At 44.6% G+C, this 16,738-nt stretch overlaps 1 protein-coding gene across 1 annotated transcript; it reads right to left on the reverse strand.

The window, feature by feature from the left end:
* Nucleotides 1-421: 421 nt before the first annotated feature.
* ZC3H12D (zinc finger CCCH-type containing 12D) lies at nucleotides 422-16,121 on the reverse strand. Its single transcript, XM_045009877.1, has 5 exons — nucleotides 15,820-16,121; nucleotides 9,212-9,351; nucleotides 7,749-7,983; nucleotides 5,149-5,255; nucleotides 422-4,427 (listed from the first exon to the last, which is right to left on the reverse strand). Exons 1-5 carry the CDS (start codon nucleotides 16,119-16,121, stop codon nucleotides 3,355-3,357), a joined length of 1,857 nt encoding a protein of 618 aa, XP_044865812.1. The 3' UTR covers nucleotides 422-3,354.
* Nucleotides 16,122-16,738: the final 617 nt, after the last annotated feature.

The raw sequence follows: 16,738 nt of genomic DNA on the forward strand, positions 1-16,738 counted from the left end.
GTTCTTTGTGGTGCAATCAGGCAGGCTTCAGTTGCGCACACAGGTACCTTTGTGGTACTCTATCTTCAAAACTATAAAGTTAAACTGAGTTTGCGTGAGTAGAAGGAAAACCACTTTATCTGCCCCAGTTAAGGTTTGGCAGCATAATACATTAATGCAAATATGCCTGCTGAATCTACATAAAACACCATGAAAATTGTTTTTTAAATCACCATTGCTAACCTGCCCCCAATATAGTTAAATCCCTTTAATTTAATCCTCTTTTTAAATAAACAAAAGTAATTTCCATGTGGTGGGGGAAAACCAGGTTAGACTCTTCCCATCTTCTTTCACTTAACAGTACATCTAGTTGGGGAGGGCCTTGATGAGGGCAGTGACTGACACATCCACAGCACCAACCCCCGCCCTCCCCATCTCCCTCATTGCAAGGAAGCTTCTCTAATGATGCATCAAAAGGACTCTCAATTCACATGCAGCCATGAGGACAGGTCAGAGCCAGGATGCTGGTTCTCCCTCCCTCCAAGAGTACACACCATGCCAAAGCTATTGGCATAGCAGGAGATTTACAAAGGCATGAGTGGGAGTTAGTTAAGCACTCAACTTTCATTCGTCTTTGAAAATCTCCCCTAAAAGAGGCAGCATCAACATGAGTTCTATTCGCTCTCGGTGCATAATGCACAATGCTAGCAGCAATGGGAGTGAAGAGTTCTGATCTGGTAACATTTTACATCCTCCTCTCAAAGAGGCTGAGCATTATGGAGGATGAGGCAGTGGAAAGATCAGGCTACACTGGCTCTTTTGTGCAGGTGGTAGATGTGGTGTTCAGAGAGAATGCAGGGCTGGACCATATTACTCTTGAAGAAAATACCCCAAAAAGAAGCAATGGATAAAGAGATCCTCTACCTTACCTACAGAGATTAGATGTGGACAGGTACATGTAGGACAGTGTGGCAGGAGTGAGAGAGAGTGTGTGTATTAAATTGAAAAGCTCAGATGTACAAATATTTTTTCTAAAGCACAATGTCATCCATATAATGAAGAACATTTAATATATATTACAGTATTACAGTGTGTCACAGTGGTGACATACTTAAACTTTGGAAAAATTCCAAAAAGGGTCAACTTTAAGATTCTATGTTCTAGATAATTAAATGACACAGTGCACAGGCTAGCAGCTTTACAGCTTACCAAAATCAAACATGTCCCAAAGGAACACAGTTTAAACATTTGCATCCATAAATCTGCTATACAACTGGGACCATAGTGGGTAACTAAAGGTCAGTTTAACTCAGTTAAGTTTGTTTTGTTTTTTCATATAAGAAATATAGCTTCTCTTCTCATTATCATCATCCTTGTGTTTGTCCAGAAAAAAACAAATTCACATGAGTTCAGGGTTTAAGTCAAAGATAAACCCACTAAATGGAGTTGAACTGCACTTAAGTGCTGAACATGTATCATCATCAGCTTCAGCTGTCTCTACCATGGTCTGTAGGAACCCTGCTAATATTTCTTAACTAACAAAACAGATTTTTAAAAGAAACCTACTTTGTATCTTGTGAAGCATAAAATGTGTCCAATCCTGCTCCCACAGAAGCCGATGGGAGTTGTTAACCATTCAGTGAGGACAGGATTGCACCTAATGGCTGTAATTATAAAAGCAGATGTGCAATGACGAAAAGCCAACGTTATCTTATAGCTGGGATGTCAGACTAATGGAGGAAAAAGGCCACATTAAAAATGTAATGATGGTGTGTGGCCGACGTCTATGAAGCAATGTACTAGATCTAAGGCAGAGCTCCTACAATGGGAAGTTTGTACAAAGCTCATAGAGAGTGTATGAGCCCTCTGAAGTAACTACACTTTTTAGGCCATGATTTTAAAACATGACTAGTGATTTGGTGTGTTGTCTTTGGATGCCCAACTCATTTTTGGCATGGTGAAACTTGTCTCCTTTTCCAGAGCGCATAAGATAGGCTATTGCATCCTGAGACCACCCCGTTTTGGGAAGGGCTCAAATCTTGTAGTAATATATTCCTTAATTGGGCTGAACTCTCATTAGTTTCAATGGATAAGATCGTCTGTGAGTAAAAACTGCAGGATTTATCCTCTGCTGAAGTTCTGAATTTGCCAAATAGTTGATGTAAGCACACAGAAATGAGGACACTGCAGGAAGCCTGCATGCTTTTCTGCGATGGGAACAGAACCTCAGTCTTTCCATTCAGCCTTTGTCATGTCAACAGAGTAACTGAAAGACAATGAGAGCGGCTCTGTGTGAGACTGGGAGAAGTTTGGTCCTCATGGGAGGGAGCCCATGCTAGTGGGAGATATGCTCTGTGGCTTTCTATGGGTTGTCATCATTTATTTATTAAAGAAAATCTGAGTTCTGAGGGGAATCCTTCTAAAAATGCAAATCTCTTCAAAGGAAGATTGTCCCACATTGTTCTCATGAGCAGGGAGCAAATGATTGCTCTGCTGATGCAATTGGGCTGTCAGGGTTAGGACATTTATGAAGCTTTGTACAGGAAAAATCCACAGATTTGTTGCTCATATCATATGTTACTTGCAATGCCACAGCACAGTGGTTTTCAATCTTTTTCATATGAAGGCCCATGAGTATTTCAAAGGCACGTGCAGGCCCCTTTGGAAATCTTAAGACATAGTCTGCAGACTCCCAGGGGTCCGCGGACCACAAGTTGAAACCAACTGCAATAGCACCTTTGATTAAAGGCTCTTAAAGTGCTTGTAAAGCATACACTAAGCCTTGCCGCAACTGCTCTGTAAGGTGGGGCAATGCTGTTAGCAAGTAGAGAACAGGTAGGTTAATGGACCCAATTGTGACTGACCCTTCTTTGGATGGGTGGAAGGTTTGCAAAGAGTACACATTCCTTGTGTGGTCTGCATATAGGTCAGTCACAATTGCAGCACCTGTATGCAGCACCAGGACCTACTCCACTTCCAGGGATGGCTGGCATCTCACAGGAGATGGGGAGGGAGAAGGGGCAACAGCCCCCCAACAGGAAGTAGAGTGGGCTATCTACACCAGGGGGACCCTAAGGATGGCACAGTGTTACTGTCCACTAGGGAACTCAGTGAGGATTGTGCCTCAAAGAAGAAATCGCTCTCCGAGGCACAGTCCCTCCCCAGGATCCCTCCATGGGGGGTGCAGCTCCATACCATTGCCTGCTGGGGCCAGTGGCTGCCTGCCACCATTTGAGTCTAACTGACTTGCACAAGGCTACACGATGAGTCACTGGCAGAGCTGGAAATAACCTTGGACACCTGGCCCCAGCTGGCAAAGGCTCTTGGTTTTTGGTTTTCTTTGGGGGCACTGATGTGAGGAGAGTCTCCTCCACTTCATAAGAGCCTCTGTCTTTGAATTAGTAAAATTAAACTAGCCATATCCTTGAGATCAGGGTACAAGAACATAACTCGATCCACTTCATCGTATGGGAAGACAGAGCAGAGCACACTGCGGATGTGTGCTCGCTCTCCAGCAAGTGGCTCTGGAGCATGATTCAGGAGATACTCGCTGTGAGAAGTGGGTAAATAGCTGAAGGAGCCGGGCCCCTTGTGGGAGTCAAACAAAAATGACTGAATGGGAGGCTGATTCTGCGAATGCCTTTGGTATTGTCCATCTTCGCGTTTGCTGTAGGGAAATGGGCCATTCGGAGGAGACCTGACAGTGTGTGTGACTTGCTGTGACTCCTGCAGGCCTTGTGTGGACAGAGATCTGTCCACAGTGTATTGGATTCTCTGACTCTGCACTGCTGACATTTGCACATTGCCGCGGTGCTCAGGCTTAAAGTGAGCTGGGTGCCTGCGAAGAGGAGAAGGCAGCTTGCACTGTTGTAAGCACATGCAGTCCAAACTATGGTTGTGATGAGTTGCATATAGATTGTGACAGTGATTGTGGCTAAGATTACAGCATTGACGGGTACTGTCCGTTGCATCCTCTCTCTCAGAGGTGTCTGCCAGCCTGTTTGCGCTATATAGCTTGTCCCTGAGGGATAACGCAGATAGCTGCTTTTCCATGAGCCTTTGCTCTCTCTGTAGATCTTGCTGTAACACATTTTGTTCGGGTTCCAGCTTACACAGGGGCCTGTCTCCCCAGGCTCTAGCTGAATGCTCGGTGTAGCGCCTTTCCTGTTGTGTGGAATGGAACCAATCCGTTGCAAAGCTCTGAGTGGAGCTGCTGCCGCCGCCTGTAGCACCACTGGATTCCTGCAGCCTTTCTATGCAAGCGCCACGGGATGCAGTCCCTCCTTGGGTTGTAGCTGGGGCAGCCTTCAACTTTTCTTCCTCTGTCCCCAAGCTTCGAGACGAGGCCTTTGTTTTGGCTCGGAGCTCATCAGCCACTGACAGCTGAGCTTGATACTGTCGTTCGGGGTGGAAAAATTTGCACTTGCTGCCATATGTGCATTTTTTGCCTGAAAGAAAGCAGAACAATGAGCTGAGAGGTAGGAGTGGGGCATTAAAGTATCAGACAAATATTTAATGTATCTGTTTTAGGTACTTAGAGGGCACCCCTCACCACAGTATTTGAGCACCTCACAGTCTGTAATGTATTTATCCTCAACACCGCTGTGAGGTAAGGGAAGTGCAATTTGCTATTACTAAGGCACCAGAGGTGCCAACTTTCCACTTTCGCCAGGGGTGCTCGACCCCTGCTCCACCCCGGCCCTGCCCCCACTCCACCCCTTCCCCAAGACCCTACTCCCCTCTTCCTGCCCCCTGCACGTGCTCTGCCCCCTCCTCCCCAGCGCCTCCTGCATGCTACTGAACAGCTGATTGTGGCGGGCAGGAGGCACTGGGGGGAGGGGGAGAACCTGATCAATGGGGCTGCTGGTGGGTGCTGAGCACCCACTATTTTTTCCCCCAGGGGTGCTTTAGCCCCGGAGCACCCATGGAGTCAGCGCCTATGAGGGATACGATTTAGTCACAGAGGTCAGCGAAGTCACAGCATCTGTGACTTTACCTGACCTCCGTGACCTCGCTTCAACAGCAGGGGCGGAGTGGGGGCTGCGTGCCCTTGACCTGCAGCTTTGCCTGCAGCTGCGGTTTTCCCCCTCTCACCCCCCCGCAGCTGCGGCAAGGAGCTCCAGAAGAAAAACAGGCCGGCATCACTGTGTCGAGTTAAAGAAAACCTACCATAAGGACAGGGCTGCCATCTGGTAAAAGGAAGCACTGGCTTTTTGCTGAGGAAATTGTAAAGAGTAGGTCCATGACGGCCTAGTGGGTCATCAGGAGGCATAAACCTGAAACCCAAAAAGAGCATTAGTCACTCAATAGACATCCCTTTGTGAAGTGCTGCATTTCACTTACATTCTGCTTTGGGGTCTTTATTTTTTTAATCATTTATTGTGCACAGCTATGACAGAAAAGCCTTGTAACGTTTACAAAATCCCTATCAAAAGGAAGAGGGATGCACTAAAAATCCACTCTCTCTTGCATTTAGATCTCTGAGCTGCAACCCCACTCTTTCTGGGAGGGAAATAGTGCTCTTTAGCTGACCAGCCCCACAGGTAGAGTACTGCAAGTTCATAGAGCTCCTCCCCTTGCCACGGGTTCTAGTATCAGTGCTGGAATCTCAAGCTGTGCAGGGAGAGGGTTGGTATTATTTTGGCCAGGCAATGGCTTTGAATTTTGCAGTGTCAGGCCTCGTTTGATACTTTTGAAGCAACAGAAAATGACATGTTGGTGTCTGTCCAAACTCCCTGTGTGCACCTATTTTCAGTGTGCTCCTCCATGTTTGCAGCACGATGATCTGTGTTTGGCCACCCCAACTCTACAATATATACATATTTTAAAATAGTAGGAGTTGGCAGACTCAAATCCACCAGTGAAATCAGAGTGAAGGCTGATGCCTCATCACTCTGCCATTACGTCATCGTCCTGTGCAACACACATGCACTGTATGTAAGAACACATGGATTTCTAAGACCTGGCACTAAGCCTGGGTTGAATACCAGACCTACCTATGCATGTTGTGATATTGTGTTATGTAAGTCCTAGAAGCATGGTGAGTTGGAGTACTAATTCCCCTGCCCTATCATCTGAATATGATGTTTTAGGAAGAGCCATCACAGCAGGAATGTCAATAACAATTAGCACTTTTATAGTCATAAACAAATTCATCCTCACAACACCCCTGTGAAGGACTAGCTGGCTTGTGAAACGGAGGGAGAGAAGCTAACTGACCAGTTTAGGCTACAGAAGTTGTCAGAGTCTCAGAGCGAATTAGAAACTGAGCAGCTCCTGTCTCCTCAGACAGTGTTCAGAGCACTAGCCCACACATCTCTCAACAAATGCTGATTGGCCATTGCTCTTTCTGCTCTATTAGTGGTCACAGTTATGTGAGATAGCAACAAATGGTTGGTGGGGGCACATGAATGAGCGTGGACATTTAATTCCCAATCTCTGTGTGTAATGGAACCAGCAGCTGAGATCCTAAGAGTCTCTTAGAGATGAGCAGGTCTGTCCTCATGTGAAATTCTGCAACTGTGCTTGGCAAAAATAGCTAGACTTATTTTATTTATTTTGCAGTGAGGGTTGTGAAAATGTTCTGACAGCCTTGTGAATGAGAAAGGAAGACAAGGGGAAAGGAGAAATGTTATGTAAATGTTTGATACCCATTAGTAACAAGGGGAGTAACCTAGTTGTTAGAGAGAGAACAGATCTGACCTTTGAGTCCCATTATGCTGATAAGGGCATTAAGCAACCAAACACCATTACCTTAAATGCATTGCCAAGTATTTTAGTGCAGTTTTCAGTGGCTGAGAACTACCAGCACTCTGATCTATCAAATGTAAAATCACTTGAGCGTACCACATCTCGAGAGGCTTGTTGGCTAGACCATCAGTGTGAATGAAAACTTGCTGTCAGTGCACATTGCCCAGCTAAATAAAGACCTGGACCAGTTGACTGAGTAACAACCTTTTCAGGGGCAGAGAAAGACTGACAAAATTGGGAATGATCTACACACCACTCAGATTCATATGGTATCTATGATGAATGCAAAACTGTCAGCAGCAGGGCCACCCAGAGGATTCAGGGGACCTTATGCAAAGCAATTTCGGGGGCCCCTTCCATAACAAAAAGTTGCAATACTATAGAATACTATATTCTCATGGGGGCCCGGGGCCAATTGCCCCACTTGCCCTCCCCCCCCGCCCCCCAGGCAGCCGTGGTCAGTAGCATCCTCCAATGCGCTCAGTCGTGTGGGAGACCGGGAGCTAAGTGCAGATCCTGGCCTCTCTGTGCTGCAGCTAGAAGGATGATTACCGTACGGGAGGATTTGAAAATGGATGGGAAAGAATTACGCACAAAGGGAGGGGACAGTTGAACTCACTCCTAGCCCAGCAAGGATATTAGACATACTGCCAAGCAGCCAAATGCCTCCCTGTTGCCAGATATCAATTTCATTGTGTATCTGTCCAAAATAAATGTTATCGTATAGGGAGACACAGGCCTATCTTCATCTCATATCTCTTATTCTCTGCATTAGCAGGGTTCTAGGAGCAACATGGGTCCTAGATCACCTTTCAGTCAACCTGATATAGACAAGTTCCTCGGGGAGTTACACAGGACCTTTGAGACCAGAGGTGGGGAAGGACACACACACCCAGCAGACTCTCTTAAAAATACACCTGCTCCCTTTTGACATCAATTAAAGTTGCATTTATGGCTGGGTTGAATTTGGCCCACAGCATTCAAGTATTTAAACCAAAGTAAAGACAATTGTCCCCTACTTGTCACTGACAAAGGAGTACATGAGTAGCCGTTGCTCGATGAACCACTTCCACTCAGGATTCTCACTCTGGAGGTCCCGGTAGTTGTCATTGGAAACAATCACCCCATCTTTCTCATGGGCCACTTTAATTATATAGCGATCGTCATAGCAGACCACCCGCCTGCCTTTCACCTTGCGGGATGGAGTGTACACGAGAATGGTTTGTTTTGCAAGCTCATCAAGAATGTGCTGATCTGAAAACAAAAACAAGAGGGAGGAAAATTAGTGATTAGCACGTACCATTTGTGTTGGAGTCCTTTAAGAATCTAACAACACCTTAAAAATAATAAGGGTTTTTAGGTACCTAAACACAGACTTAGGAGACTTAGTGAATGGTGTGAATTTTTTTTTCAGGGGCACTGAACCATTGGCATCAGCGGGAGCTGATGAGAACTCAACAAACTTCTGAATTAGGTAACTTATCTAGGTGTTTAAATATGGACTCAGGAACCTAGCCTTAGAGGTCTATCTTTTTTTTGAACTCTTGGCCTTAAAGGACAATTAGGATGTGATCCTGAGCTGTGCTGAGCACCTACAACTCCCACCAACTGCAGCGGGAGCTAACAGTGCTCTCCAGATCATCCCCTCGTATGTGAGAACCTGCCATTGAACAAGCTTCTGTGGGAGGTAGCCAATTTACATACTCTGATACCTGAGACTGCGGATACTGAATTACAAACAACAGAAAATGTCTGGGTGGGTCAAAATCAGTTCTTAACAGATAACAGGCTACATGGCTTATTTCCCACTGCTGGCTCTGTAAACATTAGGGCTCTACACACAATTTCACCTATAACAGCAACTGTATTTCTTTTTGCTCTTCCAAGTGGGTCTTACTCCTTATCTAGAAGCAGCAGCACAATAGTAAGCTCAGTGTTCTTGCTGATTCATTTTTGTACACTCATTTCTTCTCTGCCCCCCAGTACAGATATAGGCTTTGGCTGACATGTTTTTTATATTTTACACAGTAAGTGCCTATACTGCTAATGGCAACAGAAAATGGTTGTGGATTGGTTGTTGTGTGTGTGTTGCAACTAACTGCTGCTGGAGAAATGTCACCCTCCAGTAATACAGCTGAACCATACATCATAATGCAGTTAAGCACTACCACAGATTCATTCTCTTTTAGCTCAACTGGCCCAGAGGTCTGTGCTTTTGAAGCAAAAGATTCTGATTTCTGTCACACATGCTACACAGACAGCAACAGCATATACGTGGCCATGGATTCATCACTGAAACACCCTGAAACGTGTGCCTTGCTGTCTGCTACCATTATGCTGCTTTCTCTCCAAGAAAGAATTGCATCAGATTCCTCAAGTCCTGAATACCTACCCTTTACATGACATGGTAGAAGTACAGTGTTGCTCTAGTTAAGATTAATTTATAATATATTTCAGATTATTCTTGGAATACCCTGTCTACCTGTAATGGGGCTATCAAATCGTGGTGGTTCCTTTCTCCACAATGGGACAAAGACCTTGATGTCTTTGTGGCCTCTCTCCCTGAACCAGTCCACTGCCAGCTGAATCCCCCGGCATGAGAACACTTCTTTGTTCCCATGGCTGCAACCAGAAAAGAGAGAGGAAAATAGGTTAAGATTCAGGAAGAGATTCATGCAGCTCTCGGAAGCTGAATTAGTAATACAAAGTAATCACACCATCAGCCCCAGCACCTCTTAATGATAGCCATGGAAGCCACCTTTTGAACAGAGAGCCCCAGTTGGACACCTTCAAATACACCTTCTGATGGAACAAGTGACTTTTTATTTGCACCACAACTGGGATGTTTTCAAGGACAAGTGCTCCTGCACACTAGACTTCAAGGGCAGACGTAATTGGGGAGATACTCTCCCTCTCCCCCACATTGACTATCTCAGCCTTCATGTAGAGCTGGACGTGGGATATAAAGGTTAGATTCACTTTAGTCCACGTTGGGCTGTTCTGGACTCCCCTTACTGTCTAGGCTGGTGGTCTGAACAGAAAGTGCTCATGGTGGGAGCTGAATCACAAAGCGGCAATTTTCTCCTCAGAAATAAAACTCCTTAGGCCCTACTCTCTTGCTGTGCTATGTTAAGACGGCAGCCAGGGTGGCTACAGGTCACTCTTCTCCAGCTGACTCTTTGAGAGGCAGGCCTCAAACTGGGGTTTGAAGGACACATGACTGGAAATCCCCACCATCATCCCAGCAGATTGCATGTATAGGTGCTCCCTGCCAATGACTCCCCAGGAGCGGACAGGACCACCATATGGGGATGGGAAAATAGGAGACCCTGTGCCCTAGACCATCTTAATCTGGTCCAGGTTGTTGGATTTTTGCCTGTCCAGGCCAGAGGCAAGGGGAAAACCTAGGATCTCTGTTGTAGAAAACCCAGTTATGGAAATCAGCTAAAATTCAGCATCAATCAGGATAGCCTAGGGAAATGATGTCTGAGAGAGCCCATAAGAGGCTATAGTCTTGTTCAATTTCTTTACCCTGCCCATAAAGTTCTTGTTGTTTGTAGTCAAATTTAGACAAGCCATAATGACAAACAGTACATTGAGGAAGGTAATTTTGTTGCTCTTAACCATCTCTGCACAAGAAAATAAGTGTAGTGGTTTCAGATATAGTCATCATCACACACAGATTGAACCCTACCCCACAGTCCTGAAATGGAGAAACATACCCACACCCACGCTATCTACAGAAGCCTCATTTGTGTACTTTGAACTCTCTAGATCATATCTCCACAATCATACTAGTGCTTTCAACATTGCAGAACACACACATTAACTGTTTGTTAGGCTGTCATTATAGTTCTACGTCTGCACCCATCTATAGTGACAGAATAGAGAGGTTAGAAATGTTTATATAATTACTGTCACAGATACCAAGTACATTTGTTATCTGAACTAACAAAGGCCTGGAAAGTATCATTTTATGCTGAATCATAAGTGCAGTCGTGAAATGATTAATTATCCCAAAATGATAAAATGGAATTTTATGGAATGGAATTTAGGGGAGCCACCCAGCTGCCTTTGAAGGAGCGCTGGTTACATGCCTCTAATGCCAGGAGCCTACTTCTCCATTCACTTACACCACGGTTATGGCCATGTACCGCCACTGATTTTAACAGTCACGCTGGATTTACTCCAATGCCGATGCAAAGAGAATCAGACCCCAGGAGTTTGTGTTTGGCACAGCGAGTATAGTAATAATACTTAGCCACCTTTGTAAAGTGTTTGAGGCTCTGTGGATGAAATGCTCTAAGGATTAGTATTGGATAAGCAGTGATGTTATTACAGTGAAACAAAATAAAATAGAGTCAGAAGTCAGGGCTGAACTGCCCAGAATGCCTCCCTTCACGTGGCAGCTTGAATATTGCTAGACACACCTGCGCATACTAAACTAAATAATTGTTTTTTCATTTTAATAGTCTTGCAGCTGGTAGGATTCTGGCAGTTCCCTTTTCAAGTGGGCAGGGATATGTTTCAGAGTAGCAGCCGTGTTAGTCTGTATCCACAAAAAGAACAGGAGTACTTGTGGCACCTTAGAGACTAACAAATTTATTTGAGCATAAGCTTTCGTGGGCTACAGCCCTCTTCTTCGGATGCATAGAATGGAACATATATTGAGGAAATACATATAAACATACAGAGAGCATGAAAAGGTGGGAGCTGTCTTACCAACTCTGAGAGGCCAATTAAGTAAGAGAAAAAAACTTTTAAAGTGATAATCAAGATAGCCCAGTATAGACAGTTTGATAAGAAGTGTGAGAATACTTACAAGGGGAGATACAAACATTGAATCTAATAGCTCAGCCATTCCCAGTCCTTATTTAAGCCTAAATTGATTGTATCTAGTTTGCATATCAATTCCAGCTCAGCAATTTCTCATTGGAGTCTGTTTTTGAAGCTTTTCTGTTGCAAAATTGCCACCCGCAGGTCTGTCATTGAATGACCAGACAGGTTAAAGTGTTCTCCTACTGGTTTTTGAGTGTTATGATTCCTGATGTCAGATGACAGACCTCTCCTCACTTACAGACAACCCCCCAACCTGAAGCAAATACTCACCAGCAACAACACATCACTGAACAAAAACACTAACCCAGGAACCTGTCCTTGCAAACAAAGCCCGATGCCAGCTCTGTCCACATATCTATTCAAGTGACACCATCATAGGACCTAATCACATCAGCCACGCCATCAGGGGCTTGTTCACCTGCACATCTACCAATGTGATATATGCCATCATGTGCCAGAAATGCCCCTCTGCCATGTACATTGGCCAAACTGGACAGTCTTTACGCAAAAGAATTAATGGACACAATTGATATGCAAACTAGATACAATCAATTTAGGCTTAAATAGGGACTGGGAATGGCTGAGCCATTACAAACATTGAATCTATCTCCCCTTGTAAGTATTCTCACACTTCTTATCAAACTGTCTATACTGGGCTATCTTGATTATCACTTCAAAAGTTTTTTTCTCTTACTTAATTGGCCTCTCAGAGTTGGTAAGACAACTCCCACCTTTTCATGCTCTCTGTATGTGTATATGTATCTCCTCCATATATGTTCCATTCTGTGCATCTGATGAAGTGGGCTGTAGCCCACGAAAGCTTATGCTCAAATAAATTTGTTCATCTCTAAGGTGCCACAAGTACTCCTGTTCTTTTTAGGGATATGTTTGTTGTTTTAACAACCCTGCCATCAGGAGCGCTGCTGTAGATCTCCTCTCCCCAGGCAGTCTAGCTCATGGTTAATATAGTTCGTGACTCTATTAGAGACAGGGATACAAACTGTTTTTCAACCATCCTACTCAGGTTTGGGAGACAAAAGGCAAAGAAATGTTATTTTCCCCCACCATATATAGAGATGGCTTGATTACAGTACAGTGCCCTATCCACTAGACCACACAATCTTTCTGTACTATGTACCAATGGAGTTTGTCACCAATATGCTAGGATGTCAAAGCCCCTTTTCCAGCATCACTGGGAGTGTTTTAGCTAAAAGCACCTTCAAGGGCCATCCAGTGGTCTAATTAATTTTCATAGATTCTAAGGCCAGAAGGGACTACTGGGATCATTTAGACCAGTGGTTCTCAACCTTTCCAGACTACTGTACCCCTTTCAGGAATCTGATTTTGTCTTGCGTTACACCTCACTTAAAAACTACTTGCTTACAAAATCAGACATAAAAATACAAAGTGTCACAGCACACTATTACTGAAAAATTTCTTACTTTCTCATTTTAATTATAAAATAAATCAATTGAAATATAAATATTGTACTACATTTCAGTGTATAGTATTTAACGCAGTATAAACAAGTTATTGGCTGTATGAAATTTTAGTATTGACTTTGCTAGTGCTTTTTCTGTAGCCTGTTGTAAAATTAGGCAGATACCTAGGTGAGTGGATGTATCCCCTGGAAGAACTCTGCGTATCCCTGGTTGAGAACCACTGAGTTAGACTGATCTCCTGTATAATACAAACCAAACTTCCTGAAATGAATCCCATTTGAACTAGACAATACCTTTTAGAAACACATTCAATCTTGATTTAGAATTGCTATTGATGGAGATTCCGCCACAGCCCTCGGTAAATTGTTCCAATGACTAATTACCCTCTAAAAAATTTGCATCTTATTTCTAGTCTGAATTTGTCTAGCTTCAACTTCCAGCCATTTCATTTTTGTTATACCACTGTTAGATTGAAGAGCCTTCAACAGCCTTTGTCATACAGTGAGGTTTGCTCTCCTGGGGAGGGTCACGTTGCTTAAGCAATCACAGGGACAATTCTGGGATGAAGGAATAAAGGATCCCTTTTGTTTTGCATAGGTCTTTTAAAAACGCCCCTTTCTCCCAAGTGACTCTCGAGTACTGACTATGAAATACTCAACAGACATTAATCCCAAAGCAGAAACAGAAATGCTCTTCTCCACTTGGGCAACCACATTTCCAGAATGTAGCTTTTTGCCAGTTTCTTCCACGTGTTATGACTGGCCGGTTTCTTCTCTCCACCCCCCATCCCCAAAGTTCTTACAATAGGGAGTCCTGAGTATTTCTTTCCTGTGTTGAGAGGAGCAGCCATCCTGTTTGAGTCTGGGGTAGTCATGAAATACAGACTGTCCTGCACTAGAATGAGAAGAAAGTGAGAACCTACGGCACCCCATTACACTTCACACAGGCCACAATGTTAAACTCCATTTATCTGCAATACAGAAAGGTTTTCCTCAAAAGAAAGCCACTCCTGCCATCTCTCCTTGTTCAATGTGAAATTACATTCTTGAGAAGGCAGTAACTTTCTCAGGTATTCCCACTAGTTTATACTCTTATCACAAACTTCCTGGAGATGTCCCCAAAGCCTGAGTGTGATGGTTGGTTGGGAGGAGCTGTTAAGTTTTGGTCTTGTAATGGAGGCAATTAAAGAAAAGCAGGAGGAAAGAGAGCTTATTAGACATGAAAATGTGGAAATTGAAAACAACTTACAGTTCCTTTATGTGAAAGGTTTAGGAATGTCAAGGCAGGATGCCAGCCATGTAATAACCCGATTGCCTGATCTATTGCATCTCATTGTCTTGTCTTGCTGTAATTCCTTCCTCTACAGAAATACACTGGAGACTTCCTTTGAAATGTCTGGAGCATGGATGGCTTATTAGAAACCCATTTTGGGTATATGGCTGCCAAAACCATTTACTGCACCTACAGCCATCGCATCACTGGGTTTGAACATGCCCTGGCTGGTGATCGCTGAAGTAAAAGTTGATGCACACAATAGACCGTGGAGAGCTCTGAATTACAGAGCTGCAGTTTAATGCATGGAGTCCTGCAAAAAAGGATGGTCTTGTGGTTTGCAGGTGGGCCTATGCACACCTGTGTTGTAACCCAGCTGTGATAGTGACTCCTTGCATCACAATTGAGCTGATAAACACTTTGAAAATGTAATATAGTCCATATTCCTATAAACCATTAATCAAAACCAAAACACACAAGCCAGGGACGTTTTGGGGTTGTGCTTGCAAAACCAAAATGATGATTGAGGTTTTGGCAAAACCAAAAACCAAAATCCACATTTCCCTATTTTAACTGCTCTCTGCTTCTTAGATCAGTTAGACTTTTCACCGAGTCATGGTCACCTGATTTACAATTCAGACAAAATAGCAGAAACAGTACAGGAAGTAACTAATACAAGATTCAATCAACTGAAATACTGTGCTGCTGCTTATCTGGACTTATACAAATGAATCTGATTTTTAAAAAACAAGTACAGTATTACAGTAAACACTTTGGATGACCAGATAAAGTAATTAGCTTCTCCTGCCAATGCCTCAGCATATTGATTTAGATCTCCTGGATACTTGTGTGTAGAGGTAGCAAGACCTCACTTAGGAACTAAAGTGAAGAGAAGGCTGGTGAAACATATTGCTACAGACAGTAGAGATTAAGAGTTAATTTCAAAATGGTGGTCAGAGGTGATCATTGTTTTAAAAATCAGTGCTTGATACTGAGAGAGAGCAGGTCCATGATATAAGCTACAGCCCCATGAACAGAGAGATGAGATGTTGCTCACCAAGCATCTTATGTGCTTCATACATAAAGGAGACCACAACTTCAGGCTGGATTCAAATTCAAAGTTACAACAGGGCCGCCCAGAGGATTCAGGGGGCCTGGACTCTTCGGCTTTGGCGGTAATTCGGCGGCGGGGGGTCCTTCCGCTCTGGGACCCGCTGCCAAAGTGCCCCGAAGACCCGCGGCGGGGGCCCCCCGCCGCCAAATTACTGCTGAAGACCCGGCACTTCGGCGGCAGGTCTCGCTTTGCGGGTAATTCGGCAGCAGGGGGTCCTTCCGCCGAAGAAGCTCCGGGGGCCTGGGCCCCGCGAGAGTTTTCCGGGGCCCCCGGAGCGAGTGAAGGACCCCACTCCAGGGGCCCTGAAAAACTCTCGTGGGGGCCCCTGCAGGGCCCGGGGCAAATTGCCCCACCTCTGGGCGGCCCTGAGTTACAAAGAAATGGAGACTCCTTGTATAGGTATCAAGATGGAAGGGCACGTACCTCATAGCAATGTTGCTGCCATCGATCACGATAGGTCTCAAGTGACTGGAAGAATCGCTTGCCTCCTCTTCTGGCTGCTTGGGCACGGCCGCACTGCTACATGACCCACGGGGGACAAGTTTTGGGAGAGGATGCTGGGCCTGCCTCTCCTGAGCCACAGGCCTGCTACCTACCCGAATCAACTCTTTCAGCACGTCATCCTCCAGGGCCCCTTGGCCCAGATTTTCCAGCACTTTGCAGATGTCCTGCTTGCCATACCCCAGCTTGCAGAAAAACTCCATCTTCCCCAGGTGAGCTTCCATCTGTGCAGCAGATACTTCCTCTAGGCCTGGGCTGTTACCGGTCTGCAGGATGTGAACCTGCCAGAGCCAGTCTCAGCAGGCTTCTCTGTTCCTTTTACTTAATGCTTTTGTTCGCTTGGCTGCTTTTAGCTGGCATCAGCTTTAGAGGGGGGGAAAAGATTTTAAATAATACAGTTAAATGTGGTAGCCAAGGAACTTCTGTGTCTTACACACATTCAATATACAGTGCACCTGTACAAGAGGCCAGTCTTATTAGGTCCCTTCTGGCTTAAGCAAATGCCCCAGCTTTTCCTCAGACACGATGGACATTCTTCTGTGTCACTCTGACTAGAAAAGTACCTCTGTAGAGCATCCAGTTTTTGTTAGCTTCTTGGGGAGAGTGGTTGAAGATAGGCATCAGACTAGTCTCATCTCACAGGAAATCACTTAGAATAAAACATAACTGGGGATTTTCAATTTGCTCAGTGTGGTTAATGACCCACAGATAACATCTTTCTGATTTCAATGGAGTGATCGCAGATGTCATAGCAACTCAACAAATATGGCAAACTTCACTTAGTGGCAATGAGGGAATGTATTATTTTCAGCATTACTTGGAAATTTGAAAGCATGTTAGC

Source organism: Mauremys mutica, chromosome 3 (genome assembly GCF_020497125.1).
Source record: "Mauremys mutica isolate MM-2020 ecotype Southern chromosome 3, ASM2049712v1, whole genome shotgun sequence".
Lineage (NCBI taxonomy): Eukaryota > Metazoa > Chordata > Testudines > Geoemydidae > Mauremys > Mauremys mutica.